We start from the raw sequence: 19,850 nt of genomic DNA on the forward strand, positions 1-19,850 counted from the left end.
TACCGGTACTCATTTTTTAGAATGATTTTTTTTCCCACTGAATTTCTTGTATACACTGATTTTTTTGCACTGAATTCTTCTGTACTGATTTTTTTAGACTGTTTTTTTTTCTACTTAAATTTTTCCACTACATTTTTCTTCAACACTGATTTATTTTTCCACTTCATTTTTTTTCCACAACATTTTTTAACACTGAAATGTTTTCCACTAAACTTTAACACCAAATTTTTCTGTACTGAATTTTTTTAGACAGATTTTTTTTACAGTTTTTTCCAATGAAATAGTTTCTACTGAATTTTTTTACGATGATTTTTTCACACTGAATTTTTACACATTGAGTTTTTAAACACACATTTTTATTTAATGAAATTGTCAGCTTGAGTTGATTCAGTTCACAAAATTCAAAGGCAAAAAATGACATTCTGTGAAAAAAAAAAGCTTTTTATAATAAAGACATCAACTAACCTCCATTGTTAATTCATAAATTAATAACTTAATAAAACAACTTTTATTACTTCTTTGTTTTTACTAAGATAAATCTTTTTTGTATGTAAAATGTCCATTATTGAATGACTAGAAGCTTTATTAGAAAATGATCCAAGCCCCTTCCTGCTCTGTCACTGATAAGAATATAATGGCATGCAGGTCTTAAAAGGCTTTAACCCTCCGCTTTTATTATGATGCATTTGTTATTTTGTACTAAAAAAAATAAATTATCGAACTATTTCTTTCCCTTGAATGTGTTTTTGTACACAACATGCATCACATGAATTTCAAATTTGATTTAAAAAGTATAAAACGTTTCACATCGATTAAAAAAAAGAAAGTGTGACATTTCCACCCAGGACCCCTGGGCCCAGCTTACGAGCAAAGGACACTTTTTGGACACTTCCTTTGGTTTTCCTCTCACAGGATGTTAGGAAGCAGCTGCTTGGGGTCCCACAGAGTGCAGAGCTGCACCTTCCTGCCACCTTGTCGCTCGCAACAAACTTAGTGACAGATTGGAGGTAACAACCACGGGCCTCCTTTGTAAAAAAAAAAAAAAAAAAAAGTAAAAAGTGTGCGTGGATTCCACCGTAAAACCTTGCGTAAAAAACGTGATTTATCAAAGCATGCTGCGCACATTTCCTAGCACTCTTCTCCTTCCTGGGGTCCTCCCACAACCAGCCATACATGGGCATGCTAATTACCTCATGAATATGCAGATTGGCTAAAGCACAGGTGTCAAACACGGGGGTCAGATCTGGCCCGCTACATGGTGGTTCGCTACATCATTAATGTGGCCTGCTACATCGATTAAAGCGGTATGCTGAATTATTTTTAATGTGGCCCGCCACATTGATTAATGTAGTTCGCCAAATCGTTTAAGGGGGCCTGCTACATTGATTGAGGTGGTATGCTGCATCAATTAATGTGGCCTGCTGCATCAATTAAAGTGGCCTGCCGCATCAATTAAGGAGGTTAGCTACATCAATTAATGTGGCCTGCTATATTGATTAAGGTGATATGCTGCATCGTTTATCGTGGCCCGCTACATCAATTAACGTGGTTTGCCACATCGTTTAAGATGTCCCGTCGCATCAATTAATGTGGTTAGCTACATCGTTTAATGTGGCCTGCAACATCATTAATGTGGCCTGCTACATCGATTAAAGCAGTATGATGAATTATTTTTAACGTGGCCCGCCACATTGATTTATGTAGTTCGCCAAATCGTTTAAGGGGGCCTGCTACATTGATTGAGGTGGTATGCTGCATCAATTAAGGAGGTTAGCTACATCATTAATGTGGCCTGCTACATTGATTTAAGCGGTATGATGAATTATTTTTAACGTGGCCCGCCACATTGATTAATGTAGTTCGCCAAATCGTTTAAGGGGGCCTGCTACATTTATTGAGGTGGTATGCTGCATCAATTAAGGAGGTTAGCTACATCAATTAATGTGGCCTGCTACATTGATTAAGGTGATATGCTGCATTGTTTATTGTGGCCCGCTACATCAATTAATGTGGTTTGCCACATCGTTTAAGATGTCCCGTCGCATCAATTAATGTGGTTAGCTACATCGTTTAATGTGGCCTGCTACACTGATTAAGGTGGTATGCTGCATTGTTTAACGTGGCCCGCCACATCGATTAAGGTGGTTCGCCAAAGAATTAATGTGGTTCGCCAAATTGTTTAAGGGGGCCTGCTACATCGATTAATGTGGTATGCTGCGTCATTAAACGTGTCCCGCTACATCTGTGGCCCACTACATCAATTCATGTGGTTTGCCACGTCGTTTAAGGTGTCCCGCCGCATCGATTAAGGTATTAAGGTGGTTAGCCGTATCAATTAATGCGGTTAGCCGCATCAATTAAGGTGGTTCACCACATTGTTTAAGGTGGCCTGCCACGTTGATTAAGGTGATATGTTGCATCGTTTAACTTGGCCCACCACATCAATTAGGGTGGTTCGATACATCAATTAAGATTGTTAGCCACATTGTTTAATGTGGCCCACCATTTGAATTAATGTGGTTTTCTACATTGTTTAAGGGTGCCTGCTACTTTGATTAATGTGGTATGCTGCATCGTTTAAATGTGGACCGCTACATCAAGTAAGGCGGTTAGCCACTTAGTTTAATGTCCACCACGTCAATTAAGGTGATTTTCTGCGTCGTTTAACGTAGCCCACCACAACATTTAAGGTCGCCTGCTGCGTTCTGTAAGGTGGTCAGCCTAATAATCTAATTGTGTCCCGCCACAACGTTTACGGTGGTTTAATGTGGTTCGCCACATTCTTTAATGTGGCCTGCTACATCAATCAAGGTGATATGTTGCATCATTTAATGTGGCCCACCACATCAATTAGGGTGGTTCGATACATCAAATAAGATTGTTAGCCACATTGTTTAATGTGGCCCACCACGTGAATTAAGGTTGTTCGCCACATTGTTTAAGGGGGCCTGCTACATCGATTAAGGTGGTATCCTGCATCGTTTTAATGTGGACCGCTACATGTGCTTCGCCACGTCGTTTAAGGTGTCCCACCACATCAATTAAGGCGGTTCGCTACATCAAGTAAGACGGTTAGCCACATCGTTTAATGTGGACCACCACGTCAATTAAGGTGGTTTTCTGCGTCGTTTAACGTAGTCCACCATAACATTTAAGGTGGCCTGCTACGTCATGTAAGGTGGACAGCCAAATCTAATTGTGGCCCGCCACAACATTTACGGTGGTTTAAGGTGGTTCGCCACATTCTTTAATGTGGCCTGCTACATCAATTAAGGTGATATGTTGCATCGTTTAATGTGGCCCACCACATCAATTAAGGTGGTCCGCTATGTCAATTAACACGGTTCGCTACACCAATTAAGGCGGTTCACTACATCAATTAAGGCGGTTAGCCACATCGTTTATGTGGCCCACTACATCGATTAAGGTGATTCGCTGCATCGTTTAATGTGGCCCGCTACGTCCTTTAAGGTGGTTAGCCAAATAATTTAATTGTGGCCCGCCACAACGTTTACGGTGGTTTAAGGTGGTTCACCACATTGTTTAAGATGGCCTGCTACATCGATTAAGGTGATATGTTGCATCGTTTAATGTGGCCCACCACATCAATTAAGGTGGTTCGCTACATCGCCAGAGGACTGGGAAGATCCAGATGACTTGTTGGAACGCTGCAGACGTCCCACTTATCCTGTCTACGACCCGCTTGTGTCGACAACACCATTGTGTCGTCTTATTATTATTTTTGTATGCTGTCAATGACTGTACATGTGTGCTTACATGGATTATATCACTTTTCATATTGCCTGCTACATTGATTAATGTGGTATGCTGCATTGTTTAATGTGGCCCGCCACATCGATTAAGGTGGTTCGCCAATCGATTAAGGTGGTTCGCCAAATCGATTAAGGTGGTTCGCCAAATCGTTTAAGGTGGTTCGCCAAATCGTTTAAGGGGGCCTGCTATATCGATTAATGTGGTATGCTGCGTCGTTAAATGTGGCCCGCTACATCTGTGGCCCACTACATCAATTAATGTGGTTTGCCACGTCGTTTAAGGTGTCCCGCAGCATCAATTAAGATGTTTAGCCACATCGTTTAATGTGGCCCACCACGTCATTCAATGTGGTTCGCCACATTGTTTAAGGTGGCCTGCTACATCGATTAATGTGGTATGTTGCATCGTTTAATGTGGCCCACCACTTGAATTAATGGTTTGCCATGTCGTTTAAGATGTTCCGCCGTGTCAATTAAGGCGGTTCGCCACATCAATTAAGGCGGTTCGCCAAATCGTCTAAGGGGGCCTGCTATTTTGATTAATGTGGTATGCTGCGTCGTTAAATGTGGCCCGCTACATCTGTGGCCCACTACATCAATTAACGTGGTTTGCCACGTCGTTTAAGGTGTCCCGCCGCATCAATTAAGATGTTTAGCCACATCGTTTAATGTGGCCCACCACGTCATTTAATGTGGTTCGCCACATTGTTTAAGGTGGCCTGCTACATCGATTAATGTGGTATGTTGCATCGTTTAATGTGGCCCACCACTTCAATTAATGGTTTGCCATGTCGTTTAAGATGTCCCGCCGGGTCAATTAATGCGGTTCGCTACATCAATTAAGGCGGTTCGCCACATCAATTAAGGCGGTTCGCCACATTGTTTAAGGGGGCCTGCTACATCGATTAAGGTGGTATGCTGCATTGTTTTAATGTGGACCGCTACATCAATTAATGTGGTTCGCCACGTCGTTTAAGGTGTACAGCCGCATCGATTAAGGCGGTTCGCCACATCAATTAAGGCGGTTCGCTACATCATGGTTAGCCACATCCTTTAATGTGGCCCACCACGTCGATTAAGGTGAATTGCTGCATCATTTAATGTGGCGCATCACAACGTTTAAGGTGGCCCGCTACGTCCTGTACGGTGGTCAGGCAAATAATTTAATTGTGGCCTGCTACAAGGTTTACGGTGGTTTAAGGTGGTTCGCCACATTGTTTAATGTGGCCTGCTACATCGATTAAGGTGATATGTTGCTGCATTGTTTTAATGTGGACCGCTACATCAATTAATGTGGTTCGCCACGTCGTTTAAGGTGTACCGCCGCATCGATTAAGGCGGTTAGCTACATCAATTAAGGCGGTTCGCTACATCATGGTTAGCCACATCGTTTAAGGTGGCCCACCACATCGATTAAGGTGAATTGCTGCATCATTTAATGTGGCGCACCACAACATTTAAGGTGGCCCGCTACGTCCTGTACGGCGGTCAGGCAAATAATTTAATTGTGGCCTGCTACAAGGTTTACGGTGGTTTAAGGTGGTTCGCCACATTGTTTAATGTGGCCTGCTACATCGATTAAGGTGATATGTTGCTGCATTGTTTTAATGTGGACCGCTACATCAATTAATGTGGTTCGCCACGTCGTTTAAGGTGTACAGCCGCATCGATTAAGGCGGTTAGCTACATCAATTAATGCGGTTCGCTACATCATGGTTAGCCACATCGTTTAATGTGGCCCACCACATCGATTAAGGTGAATTGCTGCATCATTTAATGTGGCGCACCACAACATTTAAGGTGGCCCGCTACGTCCTGTACGGTGGTCAGGCAAATAATTTAATTTTGGCCTGCTTCAACGTTTACGGTGGTTCGCCACATTATTTAATGTGGCCTGCTACATCAATTAAGGCGGTTTGCTATATAAATTAAGGCGGTTCCCTACATCAATTAAGGGGGTTCGCTACATCAATTAATGCGGTTCGCCACATCGTTTATGTGGCCCACTACATCGATTAAGGTGATTTGCTGCATCGTTAATGTGGCCCACTACATCGATTAAGGTGATTTGCTGCATCGTTAACGTGGCCCACCACAACATTTAAGGTGCCCCGCTACGTCCTTTAAGGTGGTCAGCCAAATAATGTAATTGTGGGCCGAATCAACGTTTACGTGGCCTGTGCAAGGCTGTAGAGAAAAGAAGTCACTTTCATGTTAGTTGTTTAGATGTGACCATCCACTCTACACTCTGATAATATCTGATCATGCAGACTTAAATATCGGCGTGTCAATCTCATTTATGAATTCAAAGCAAGTTATGTGAGTAAAAAATATAATCATCTAAAACAGTTTCCTTTGCAAATTGTGGTAACAAGGCTACTATACATTTATATTCACATACTGTAAATTCCGGATTAAAAGCCTCTACTTTTTTCCTAAGCTTTGAACCCTGCGACTTATAAAATGGTGCGGCCAATTTATGGATTTTTTTCCCGCTGACGGCCATAATGTTTCGTGTTCAATGGTGTTCATTCACCCAAGCATCCATCCATCCATTTTCTACCGCTTGTCCCTTTCGGGGTGGCGGGGGGGGCTGGAGCCTATCCCAGCTGCATTCGGGGTACACCCTGGACAAGTGGCCACCTCATCGCTGGGCCAACACAGATAGACAGACAACATTCACACTCACATTCACACACTAGGGACCATTTAGTGTTGCCAATCAACCTATCCCCAGGTGCACGTCTTTGGAGCAGAGACACTGAAAAGGTGTGTTATCGTTTGTGCTACGGCGCCATCTTCAACCGAAGTAAAACCGTCCTTAGCGTTTCTGTCAGAATAATTGTATCTAAGTTATCACAAAACTTTGTGTTTCAATGAGTTCCCGGCGAGCAGACAAAAGCCGTCTTTGATCCTACCAATCAAAAGGCTTGTAAAACTCCACTGTGTAGGATGGGAAGCGACATGAAGATGTCGGTTTCTTTGAGCTATTGTAATCCAAAGGAAGATTTTGTCTTAACCCGAGATCTACAAAACGCAGAGGAAGCAGGACCTGACCCCCCTCCAGGCACCTTTACTTTTAACTGTTTTGTAACCAAAGGTGACGGCTATTTACGACCCCCCTCCCTTTAGAAACAGCTGTTGCCATGTAATCAGGGCAAAGTCCAAATAAAAGAGGAGGCGTACAATCTTTCGTCAGAGCGTGGTGGAAGACTGTACAAAGAGTACAGCCCAGACGTTTCTCCTCAATGAGCTAAATTGAATTCTGTCTGTTTAATTCCTTGCTTCTTGTCTTGTTTAATAGATGTCATCAGTGTTTGGACCTGATAGTTTCTGCTCGAAATGATTCTTAATTCATCACTCCGAGCAACGTTTGTAAGTTTTCCAATGTAACTAAAACGATTCTTGCTTACCAAACTGTCCCACGATAGTACTATTTCATGCATGTTTGTACATGTTATCGTAATGTAATCAAGCCAGCGTCGTTAGCATGAGCTAATATGCGTCTGCGTTAGTATTATTAACTTAGAATGGCATTCTTTTTGTATTGTTTCAGTCTCGTAAATTCACCAAAACGTCACCGTGGAGTTATCGAGTCTGTTTTGCTGATTGGAGAGCTAGCTTGCTTGCGCAGCTAGTGGGTCCATGACGATGACTTCTGTTTGGTTTCTCCGCTCCAGACAGGATAACCTCCTCCAACCTCCGAGGACAAAGCTACGAAAACAATGGGAGACCGGGCTTTCTGCTCCGCCGCTCCCAGTCTGTGGAACGCTCTCCCTGACCACCTGAGGGCACCACAGACTGTGGATGCTTTTAAAAAAGGCTTAAAACCCCTTCTTTTTTTTTCTTTTTTTTTTTTTTTAAACCTTTTTTTTTTTACATATATGCATACTAGTTCTGGCTATTTGGCTGTTGTAATTTTTCTTAATTATTTTATTATTTTATTATTATTTTTTTTAATACGCTGTAGCACTGAGATCTGTTGCCTGGATGAAGAATTCAAGAAGTCATCATGAGCAATATGAAAGCTCTTACAAGAGGATTTTAAATATCATTTGCACAACAAATGTGGTTTTTGTACACTCTTCTAACAAATAATAATATAATGGCTTGTAACCACATTCCCAAAGTCTCAGTGTATTAAATAATTCCCTAAATTCATCACATGACTTTATTTAACCAAGTATTGTGTTACATTCCATATTTTGCGGTCTTAAAACAATACTTTTTTACCCACATACAAGTAAAAAAACAACACACCTTCTTACTTCTTTATACATTTTTACCATTCAAATAAAAATGAGTAAAATAATCAATAGTTTAATGTCCCACCTCATCATAACCAGGGATAGGTACCGTTCACATTTGAACCGATACGGTACCAATTCCAGGTCCCTTTTTTTGTAATTGTTTGATAATAAAATTGTGTTTTTTATTGTAACATTTAAATATGAGCCGATTATAAATACCTCTGCTTATTTTATTATCACATGTGCAGTTGCACTTCCAAGACATTAGATGGCAGTACTGTGTAGGCCATCAAACTAGGAAGGAGCCTTTTTCCAGGAAGCTGAATGTGTTATATTGCGCCCTACAAGGTGTTTACACTGTAAGTATTGTGCTTATTACACACCAGCTGTGTGATTGCAACACTCATCTTAGTTGTAGTTCTCGTCAGCAAATTTGGAGGTGTTGAAATCGCCGTGCAAAATCGCTAATGCTAACACGTTATGTTGCGCCCTACAAAGTATTTACACAGTAAGTATCGTGCTTGTTACACACCAGCTGTTTGATTGCAACATTCATCTTAGTTGTAATTCTCGTCAGCAAATCTGGAGGTGTTGAAATCGCCATGCAAATACGTTATGTTGCGCCCTACAAAGTGTTTACACTGCAAGTATCGTGCTTGTTACACACCAGCTGTTTGATTGCAACACTCATCTTAGTTGCAGTTCTCTTCAGCAAATTTGGAGGTGTTGAAATCGCCGTGCAAAATCGCTAATGCTAACACGTTATGTTGCGCCCTACAAAGTGTTTACACTGTAAGTATCGTGCTTGTTACACACCAGCTGTTTGATTGTAACATTCATCTTAATTGTAATTCTCGTCAGCAAATTTGGAGGTGTTGAAATCGCCATGTAAAATCGCTAATGCTAATACTAGCCTGTCTATGACAAATCCAATGTAAATTAGCGTCAAGATGGCGCATTTTGGAAGAGTGTTTTCTACCAAGCATACTTGATTGTAACATTCATCTTAGTTGTAATTCTCGTCAGCAAATTTGGAGGTGTTGAAATCGCCATGTAAAATCGCTAATGCTAATACTAGCCTGTCTATGACAAATCCAATGTAAATTAGCATCAAGATGGCGCATTTTGGAAGAGTGTTTTCTACCAAGCATACTTGATTGTAACATTCATCTTAGTTGTAATTCTCGTCAGCAAATTTGGAGGTGTTGAAATCGCCATGTAAAATCGCTAATGCTAATAGTAGCCTGTCTATGGCAAATCCAATGTAAATTAGCGTCAAGATGGCACATTTTGGAAGAGTGTTTTCTACCAAGCATACTTGATTGTAACATTCATCTTAGTTGTAATTCTTGTCAGCAAATTTGGAGGTGTTGAAATCGCCATGTAAAATCGCTAATGCTAATAATAGCCTGTCTTTGGCAAATCCAATGTAAATTAGCATCAAGATGGCGCATTTTGGAAGAGTGTTTTCTACCAAACATACTTGATTGTAACATTCATCTTAGTTGTAATTCTCGTCAGCAAATTTGATGTTGAAATCGCCATGTAAAATCGCTAATGCTAATAGTAGCCTGTCTATAGCAAATCCAATGTAAATTAGCGTCAAGATGGCGCATTTTGGAAGAGTGTTTTCTACCAAGCGTACTTGCTTAGTTGGTGTTGAACATTGCAACTTGACTTAGTGGGAGTTTGGCAAAGTCACGTGTAACAAACGTATAGGAATATGGCCCCGTTCCATTTTCCGCGAATCGATACCCGGTAGTACCCACGGAACTCGGCCGGTGCCTATAAAAGTACCCGCCCCTAATTACAGTTGCTTGTATAATATCAACATGGCTCTATATTTCCGGGCTTGAACAAATAAATATGCAACAGGATGCTTCTACTTTGTGAAATCGAGGTTTTGTTATGTATTTCACAGTTCGTATGTTTGAGATTTTATCTGAAAAACTTGGTCAAAAAGAGTGCAAATGAATCCCCGCGCGCATTTTTTTGTACATTTGCGGTGAAAGTTACGTACGCAGATTTCTGCCCCTCTGGCGTCCACGTTTTCATAAACGACTTCACGGAGTTGAGAAACAATGCAATGCCGCTTTCTGCCAGGGGGAGGCGGCTTGGGAGTGCAGAAAGTAAACATGGTTTAGTCAGGAAGCTGGCGCCAGTTTGTGTTTGTAGCGCTTAGATAAAAAGGCCTCCCCCTGCTGGTTTGGAGTGCAGGCACACACGTGCGTCCCTCCGACAGGCACTTCCTGGTGGTCGGAGATGGACGATCAAAAAGTGGGCGCGAGTCCCTTGGAAAGGCGTGCGGCGAGAAAGAAGGTCCCTTACGCTCTACCACTCGAACTTCCACTGCTGGTTTTTATCCTCCGGGGCGCAAGACTTCATCTGGACGTCGGCGCGGCCGTCCGGCTTGCGGTAGGCGGCGACGCAGGTGTTGGAGTGCGGGTGGTAGATGCTCTTGTCCTGCTCACAGGGGAGAGGACGTGAGTGAAGACTACCGGAGGCGGGGAAAAAGGAGGAGACAGGGACAAGACTTACGTCCCGGAACTCCCAGGCGGTGCCGGGCAGCTTGGCTTCGCCGTCGCGGGGGCAGTGGCGCATCCCGATGGACGACTGTCCCTCCGGCACCTCGGCGCACAGCTCGGTCACCGAGTTGAAGCGGATTTCCTTCTGGGACGTGTACTCGAAGTACTGCGGGGGCGGGAACAAGGAGAGGTTGGTGGCCACTCGGACACAAACAGTGGGTAAATATTCGGGGTGTAACAGCACACAAAAATTTTGGTTCGGTACATACCTCGGATTAGAGGTCACGGTTCGGTTCATTTTCGGTACAGTAAGAAAACAACAAAATATACCATACTTGCCAACCCTCCCGAATTTTCCGGGAGACTCCCGAAATTCAGCGCTTCTCCCGAAAACCTCCCGGGACAAATATTCTCCCGAAAATCTCCCGATTTTCAGCCGGAGCTGGACGCCACGCCCCCTCCAGCTCCATGCGGACCTGAGTGAGCAGGTCCGCAGATGACATGGCACCCCAAACCATCACTGATGGTGGAAACTTTACACTAGACTTCAGGCAACGTGGATCCTGTGCCTCTCCTGTCTTCCTCCAGACTCTGGGACCTCGATTTCCAAAGGAAATGCAAAATTTGCATGGTTGGGTGATGGTTTGGGGTGCCATGTCATCTGCTGGTGTCGGTCCACTCTGTTTCCTGAGATCCAGGGTCAACGCAGCCGTCTACCAGCAAGTTTTAGAGCACTTCATGCTTCCTGCTGCTGACCTGCTCTATGGAGATGGAGATTTCAAGTTCCAACAGGACTTGGCGCCTGCACACAGCGCAAAATCTACCCGTGCCTGGTTTACGGACCATGGTATTTCTGTTCTAAATTGGCCCGCCAACTCCCCTGACCTTAGCCCCATAGAAAATCTGTGGGGTATTGTGAAAAGGAAGATGCAGAATGCCAGACCCAAAAACGCAGAAGAGTTGAAGGCCACTATCAGAGCAACCTGGGCTCTCATAACACCTGAGCAGTGCCAGAAACTCATCGACTCCATGCCACGCCGCATTAACGCAGTAATTGAGGCAAAAGGAGCTCCAACCAAGTATTGAGTATTGTACATGCTCATATTTTTCATTTTCATACTTTTCAGTTGGCCAACATTTCTAAAAATCCCTTTTTTGTATTAGCCTTAAGTAATATTCTAATTTTGTGACACACGGAATTTTGGATTTTCATTTGTTGCCACTTCAAATCATCAAAATTAAATGAAATAAACATTTTAATGCATCAGTCTGTGTGCAATGAATAAATATAATGTACAAGTTACACCTTTTGAATGCAATTACTGAAATTTTCAAAATATTCTAATTTACTGGCTTTTACCTGTACTTGCTGAAACCCCCCAATTTTTAAAACTTCCGGATTTCAGTGCCTCTCGCAGAAAACTCTCGGGATTAATATTCACCGATTTTCACCTTTATGGCTATAATAAGGGCGTGCCATGATGGTACAACATTTGGCGCCTTCTACAATTTATATTAACAGCGTGCCGGCCCAACACTTGTTATACAATCCACATCTTCTGCTTGGACACGTACGTGACAGCAAGGCATACTTGGTCAACAGCCAAACAGGTTACACTGACGGTGGTCATATAAAACAACTTTAACACTCTTACTAATAACGCGCCACACTTTGAACCAAAACCAAACAAGAATGACAAACACATTTCGGGAGAACATCTGCACCTTTACACAACATAAACACAACAGAACAAACACCCAGAATCCCATGCAGCCCTGACTCTTCCGGGCTACATTATACACCCCTGCTACCACCAAACCCCGCCCCCACCCCAACCCTGCTCCCTCACACATCAACCCCCCCCCCCCCCCCACCGCTCTCTGTGCGTCGGTTGAGGTGGGCGGGGTTTGGTGGGGGGGTGTATAATGTATCCCGGAAGAGTTAGGGCTGCATGGGATTCTGGGTATTTGTCCTGTTGTGTTTATGTTGTGTTACGGTGCAGATGTTCTCCCGAAATTTGTTTGTCATTCTTGTTTGGTGTGGGTTCACAGTGTGGCGCATTGTTAGTAAGAGTGTTAAAGTTTTTTTTTTGTTTTTTTTTATACCGCCACCGGCAGTGTAACCTGTGTGGTTGTTGAGCAAGTATGCCTTGCTGTCACCTACGTGAGCAAGCGGAAGCCCCATACAACGTATGGCTGATCAGGCACGCTGGCTGTAGCGGGCGCTATATGCTGTACGATCACGGCACGCATGACGCTGACAAGCGCCATTCATTCAAAACCCGCGTGCCGCACCAGCTTTCAAATTCCACATAAAAGGTGTGGGCAGCATGTCTGAGACCCCTGGATTATACATAGCACAAAGCAAAAAAAAATTGTATGCAGTGTTATTTCATTCAAAATTTCCAAAAATGTTTGCGGCTCCCATTGTTTTCTATAATTTGTGAAACTGGTCAAAATGGCTCTTTGACTGGTAAAGGTTGCCGACCCCTGGGCTAATGTTTTGTTGGATTAGCTGTGTGCTAATGTTGTGTCGTTCGCGAACGATTCGTTCAAACTAACGAATCTTTTGAATGAACGTACTGAACCGAATGACTTCATGAACTGATTCGTTCCTTTCTCAGTTCAGTTGAGCTCCGCCGCGACCATGCCGGTATGAGTGGAACTGGCGCATTCTGTGACTCACTGAACCCTGGACGTCGGCGAACGACGCAGCCAGCTACTCATCACGGGGGGGGGGGATGAGCGAACGATTCGTTCACCACGGACTCGCGAACCTACTGACAGAGAACTGACTGTGTCGCGGAGGAGGACGTCACATTGAGGCTCTCGTTCAGTCACTGTGCGCGTCGTTCAGCGATTTTTTTGAACGACTCAATTTAAGGAACTGATTCTAGTGATTCAGTACAGTCAAAAGAACTGCCGATCCCATCACTACTGTGTGCAAGACCTCAATAAAGCCACGATTTGCAACTAATCGCCGGACTCGTCATTTACCCTGGAGTCCGGAGCTGTGGAGACCCACTGCCGGGTAGAGTGAAGGGTGTTGCCCCCGAGAATACATCGGCCCTGGAGGAGTGTCTCCCCTGCGCTCCTCGACTACGGTCTGGGAGCCGGAAGCAGGAAAGGTGCAATAGATGTTTGACGTGTTGTCAGAAGCAGCTGCTGAACAATGTCGGCAAACCTCCGTCCTCCATTGTTGTATCGCACAACCAAAGTGTTCCCAAACGGGAGATCTTAACGAGGCAGGAGGGTCTTCCAGCTCTGGCTTTTGCATGTTGTCCTGTGTTGTGCCTCGGTGTGCATTGTTTACACAACGTGCGGTACTCTACTTAATATGTCCGTGTGGAAACTCGTTTGGTACACCTCCGAACCGAACCGAAACCCCCGTACCGAAATGGTTCAATACAAATACACGTACCGTTACACCCCTAGTAAATATCGTACCTGGTTGCCTCCTTGGCCGTGACAACCGAACAGAGAGAGGTGGGAGCCTGTGGGGCTGTGATCCGGGGCGTTGTAGTCCAGACATTCAGAGTTGATTCCCGAGCTGCGCACCTGGTGGGAATAGACTGTAATGAACTCTCGTGCTTGTTGTCCATATTTTTTACTTGTGATATTCCTGCTAGAAAAACTTGTTTTTGCACTTTCATCTTGTATTTCCCAGCATGCACCAGCCTGTGTGAGGTACAGCAGTGACAGCCAGCATAATACTTTTTTAAGCTGCCTAATGTACCCAAAGGACATCAGAAAAAACTAGAAAATGACATTTCGGTAGATATTGCAGGTGAATAAACTAAAATGCTAACAGTTAACACGCCGGCTAAATGATAAAAAAGTACAACTGTTAAGCACATGCATTAAAAATTAACTAAAACAGAGCTAGTTAGCAATTAACATACGTCAAGTACCAAAATATAATACTCTGAGGTGTACACCTACGATTTAGCTAAAAAACGTTAGCATTATAATGATAACGTGCAACAGGTAAATGAGTTAAAAAAAGCTACAATGCTAACACTGATCATGTATCAGTACCAAAATGTATGAATCTGAAGTGCATATCTGCAAAAATTGAAATTTTTTTTTTTAAAGCTAACATGTTAGCAAGCATGCTAACAGTTAGCATGCACAAAGTACCAAAATATAATACTCTGAGGTGTACACCTACTATTTAGCTAAAAAAACGTTAGCGTTATAACGATAACGCGGAACAGGTAAATGAGCTAAAAAATATATATATATATATATAATATGCAGATAAACTAAAATGCTAACAGTTAACACGCTGGCTAGATACCGCTAAGTCATTAAAAAGTACAACTGTTAAGCAGATACATTCAAAATGAGCTAAAACAAAGCTAGTTCGCAATTAACATACGTCAAGTACCAAAATATAATACTCTGAGGTGTACACCTACGATTTAGCTAAAAAAACGTTAGCATTATAACGATAACATGCAACAAGTAAATGAGCTAAAAAAAGCTCAAATGCTAACACTGATCATGTATCAGTACCAAAATGTATGAATCTGAAGTGCATATCTGCAAAAATTGAAAAACATTTTTTTAAAGCTAACATGTTAGCAAGCATGCTAACAGTTAGCATGCACAAAGTACCAAAATATAATACTCTGAGGTGTACACCTTCGATTTAGCTACAAAACGTTAGCATTATAACGATAACATGCAACAGGTAAATGAGCTAAAAAAAAATATATATATATATATATATATATATATATAATATGCAATTTCAATAGAAATTGCATGTGGATAACCTAAAATGCTAACAGTTAACACGCCGGCTAGATACCGCTAAGTCATTAAAAAGTACAACTGTTAAGCAGATCCATTCAAAATTAACTAAAATAGAGCTAGTTAGCAATTAACATACGTCAAGTACCAAAATATAATACTCTGAGGTGTACACCTACTATTTAGCTAAAAAACGTTAGCGTTATAACGATAACGCGCAACAGGTAAATGAGCTAAAAAAAATAATATATATATATATATATATATATTATGCGGATAAACTAAAATGCTAACAGTTAACACGCTGGCTAGATACCGCTAAGTCATTAAAAAGTACAACTGTTAAGCAGATCCATTCAAAATTAGCTAAAACAATGCTAGTTAGCAATTAACATACGTCAAGTACCAAAATATAATACTCTGAGGTGTACACCTACGATTTAGCTAAAAAACCGTTACCATTATAACGATAACATGCAACAAGTAAATGAGCTAAAAAAAAAGCTAAAATGCTAACACTGATCATGTATCAGTACCAAAATGTATGAATCTGAAGTGCAGATCTGCAAATATTAAAGCTAACATGTTAGTAAGCATGCTAACAATTAGCATGCACAAAGTACCAAAATATAATACTCTGTGTACACCTACGATTTAGCTAAAAAACATTAGCTTTAAAACGATAACATGCAACAGGTAAATGAGCTAAAAAAAAAAATATATATATATATATATATATATAATATGCAATTTCAATAGAAATTGCATGTGGATAACCTAAAATGCTAACAGTTAACACGCCGGCTAGATACCGCTAAGTCATTAAAAAGTACAACTGTTAAGCAGATCCATTCAAAATTAACTAAAATAGAGCTGGTTAGCAATTAACATACGTCAAGTACCAAAATATAATACTCTGAGGTGTACACCTACTATTTAGCTAAAAAAACGTTAGCGTTATAACGATAACGCGGAACAGGTAAATGAGCTAAAATATATATATATATATATATATATAATATGCAGATAAACTAAAATGCTAACAGTTAACACGCTGGCTAGATACCGCTAAGTCATTAAAAAGTACAACTGTTAAGCAGATACATTAAAAATTAGCTCAAACAAAGCTAGTTAGCAATTAACATACGTCAAGTACCAAAATATAATACTCTGAGGTGTACACCTACGATTTAGCTAAAAAACATTAGCGTTATAACGATAACATGCAACAGGTAAATGAGCTAAAAAGGCTAAAATGCTAACACTGATCATGAATCAGTACCATAATGTATGAATCTGAAGTGCATATCTGCAAATATTAAAGCTAACATGTTAGTAAGCATGCTAACAATTAGCATGCACAAAGTACCAAAATATAATACTCTGTGTACACCTACGATTTAGCTAAAAAACATTAGCATTAAAACGATAACATGCAACAGGTAAATGAGCTAAAAAATAAATTAAAAAAAGCATGCTAACATGCTACTACTGATGTTGTATCAGTACCAAAATGCATGAATCTGAAATGCAAACCTGCTAACATGCTAACAGTTAACACGCACAAAGTACTAAAATATAATACTCTGAGGTGTACACCTACAAATTAGCTAAAAAAAAAAACCAAAACATTAGCATGTTAACGTTAACATGCGTCAAGTAAATGAGCCCAAAAAATATATAAAATGCTAACATGCTAATGTTAGCATACTAGCATGCTGATACTGATCATGCGTTAAGTAGCAAAATATATAACTGCAAAATTTGCAACAACAAAAAAAGGTAGCATGCTAATGTTAGCCACTTACAATGTGTCAAGTACCAAAATATATGACTGAGGTGTATACCTGCAAGATTTGGAGAAACAAATGTTAATTTATATGTGTTATATAATGTTATATGTGTATATGTATATACAAACCCCGTTTCCATATGAGTTGGGAAATTGTGTTAGATGTAAATATAAACGGAATACAATGATTTGCAAATCCTTTTCAAGCCATATTCAGTTGAATATGCTACAAAGACAACATATTTGATGTTCAAACTGATAAACGTTTTTTTTTTTGCAAATAATCATTAACTTTAGAATTTGATGCCAGCAACACGTGACAAAGACGTTGGGAAAGGTGGCAATAAATACTGATAAAGTTGAGGAATGCTCATCAAAGACTTATTTGGAACATCCAACAGGTGTGCAGGCTAATTGGGAACAGGTGGGTGCCATGATTGGGTATAAAAGTAGATTCCATGAAATGCTCAGTCATTCACAAACAAGGATGGGGCGAGGGTCACCACTTTGTCAACAAATGCGTGAGCAAATTGTTGAACAGTTTAAGAAAAACCTCTCAACCAGCTATTGCAAGGAATTTAGGGATTTCACCATCTACGGTCCGTAAAATCATCAAAGGGTTCAGAGAATCTGGAGAAATCACTGCACGTAAGCAGCTAAGCCCGTGACCTTCGATCCCTCAGGCTGTACTGCATCAACAAGCGACATCAGTGTGTAAAGGATATCACCACATGGGCTCAGGAACACTTCATAAACCCACTGTCAGTAACTACAGTTGGTCGCTACATCTGTAAGTGCAAGTTAAAACTCTCCTATGCAAAGGCGAAAACCGTTTATCAACAACACCCAGAAACGCCGTCGGCTTCGCTGGGCCTGAGCTCATCTAAGATGGACTGATACAAAGTGGAAAAGTGTTCTGTGGTCTGACGAGTCCACATTTCAAATTGTTTTTGGAAACTGTGGACGTCGTGTCCTCCGGACCAAAGAGGAAAAGAACCATCCGGATTGTTCTAGGCGCAAAGTGTAAAAGCCAGCATGTATGATGGTATGGGGGTGTATTAGTGGCCAAGACATGGGTAACTTACACATCTGTGAAGGAGCCATTAATGCTGAAAGGTACATACAGGTTTTGGAGCAACATATGTTGCCATCCAAGCAACGTTACCATGGACGCCCCTGCTTATTTCAGCAAGACAATGCCATACCTGCCAACTTTTGAAATCAGAAAAACCTAGTAGCCAGGGTCCAGGGGCCGCAGGCCCCGGTAGGTCCAGGACAAAGTCCTGGTGGGGGGTTCAGCTTCGCCCCCCGGCGCAAAATAATTATTATTATTCAGACAGGTTAAAATGTTGCTAAAACCATCACTTTTCTATCAGTCACAGTGACTTTTCAAAACAAAAAAATTACAGCAGAAATCATATGGGTTGATTGACATGTTTATTCTGTAAGCTAACTTCAATAGTTTGAAATTATTTTGACAGTTAATGCCAGTTATCCTGTCAACCTTTCACAAGACTTCAATTTGTTAATTGAAAGTATAAACAGTATAAACACTTTTTACAGTAAACAAATGGTAAAACAGTACTAAACAATTCCATTAAAAAAAAAATTGGTGTCATTAACTTTCTGTCCAAGCTTGTATAATCTACTGCCTTGTTCAATTGTAAAAAATATTCTGTGCCTAAAATTCACATTTCTATCACAATTATCATACTGTAAACATGGTAAGATAACTTCATTAAAATTAATAGTCCTGTCAATAGCATGGAATTACAATTCAAATGTAGTTTTTTGTAAGCCTTTCAAAAGAATTCAAAATATGAAAAATTAATGAAAATTAATTTAAGCCATCAGACACTTGAAAAGTGGCACATCACATCTCTAATGTAATCATTTTAACTTTTCAACAGAAATAGCACTGCAAAAATATTAAAGACATACTTCTGTATTTTGGTAGTTATGCTGTCAACATTTAACAAGATTTCTTCAACTTGGACTTGAAAGCATAAATAGTATAAACACTTTTAACAGTATAACAGTACTAAACAATTCCAATAGATAACATTGGTGTCATTACCTTTTTGTGGCTAAAATCCAAATGTATTCTATCAGATTGATCATACTGCAAAAATGATATGGTAACTTTATGATAAGTTTACTTCATTAAAATGTAATTCAATAGCATCATTAGCATGGAACTACAATTCAATTGCAGTTTTCTGTAAGCCATTCAAAAGAATTGAAGAAGAATTAATGAAAATGAATTTTAGCAATCAAGACAGTTGTAAATGCAGCACATCACATCTTCCATGGTCACATCACAGTCAATCATTGTGACACAGCTTTGTTATTGTCCATGGTGCACCTCTTCGCTTTCTTGAGCTGCTCCTTTGAGTGGGTCATACTATGACATTGGCTTCCTGAAGTTGTCATCATCGTCTTCCTGGTCATCGGCATTAGACTTGTGTTTTTTTGTCCCAACGTGGTCTTTTACATCGCTAATTCCTCCGTGTACGATCGAAAAATCTTGTCTGCACAAGGTGCAATTCGCGTAGTTTTCACCCTTTTTGGAACGGATAATTATTCCCGGATAGGCTTTTGAATATTCTTCACGGAATGACTGCAGTTTTCTTTTCGGTTTAAGACTCGTTTGCGATTTTTCTCCGGCTGATTCCATGATCGTTCGCTCGTTTGGAAACAATGGCAGCTGGTGCCTCGTGCTTGGCAGCGGTGCTATAAATAGCCTCGCGCA

At 41.0% G+C, this 19,850-nt stretch overlaps 1 protein-coding gene across 3 annotated transcripts in view; it reads right to left on the minus strand.

The window, feature by feature from the left end:
* Window positions 1-338: 338 nt before the first annotated feature.
* Window positions 339-19,850, minus strand: part of poc1bl (POC1 centriolar protein homolog B (Chlamydomonas), like) — a 55,251-nt gene continuing 35,739 nt past the window's right edge. Inside the window, exons 9-12 of one of the 3 annotated variants that reach the window (XM_061931581.2) lie at window positions 13,996-14,106; window positions 10,562-10,714; window positions 10,352-10,486; window positions 339-1,025 (exon numbers count right to left, since the gene is read on the minus strand). In XM_061931581.2, coding sequence (XP_061787565.1) covers window positions 10,355-10,486; window positions 10,562-10,714; window positions 13,996-14,106 — 396 coding nt within the window. In that variant the 3' untranslated portion in view covers window positions 339-1,025; window positions 10,352-10,354. Of the gene's footprint in view, window positions 1,026-7,930; window positions 10,487-10,561; window positions 10,715-13,995; window positions 14,107-19,850 lie in introns of those variants that run through there. The other 2 variants (XM_061931582.1, XM_061931580.1) reach the window with 2 other exon arrangements.

This window comes from Nerophis lumbriciformis, linkage group LG37 (assembly GCF_033978685.3).
Source record: "Nerophis lumbriciformis linkage group LG37, RoL_Nlum_v2.1, whole genome shotgun sequence".
Lineage (NCBI taxonomy): Eukaryota > Metazoa > Chordata > Actinopteri > Syngnathiformes > Syngnathidae > Nerophis > Nerophis lumbriciformis.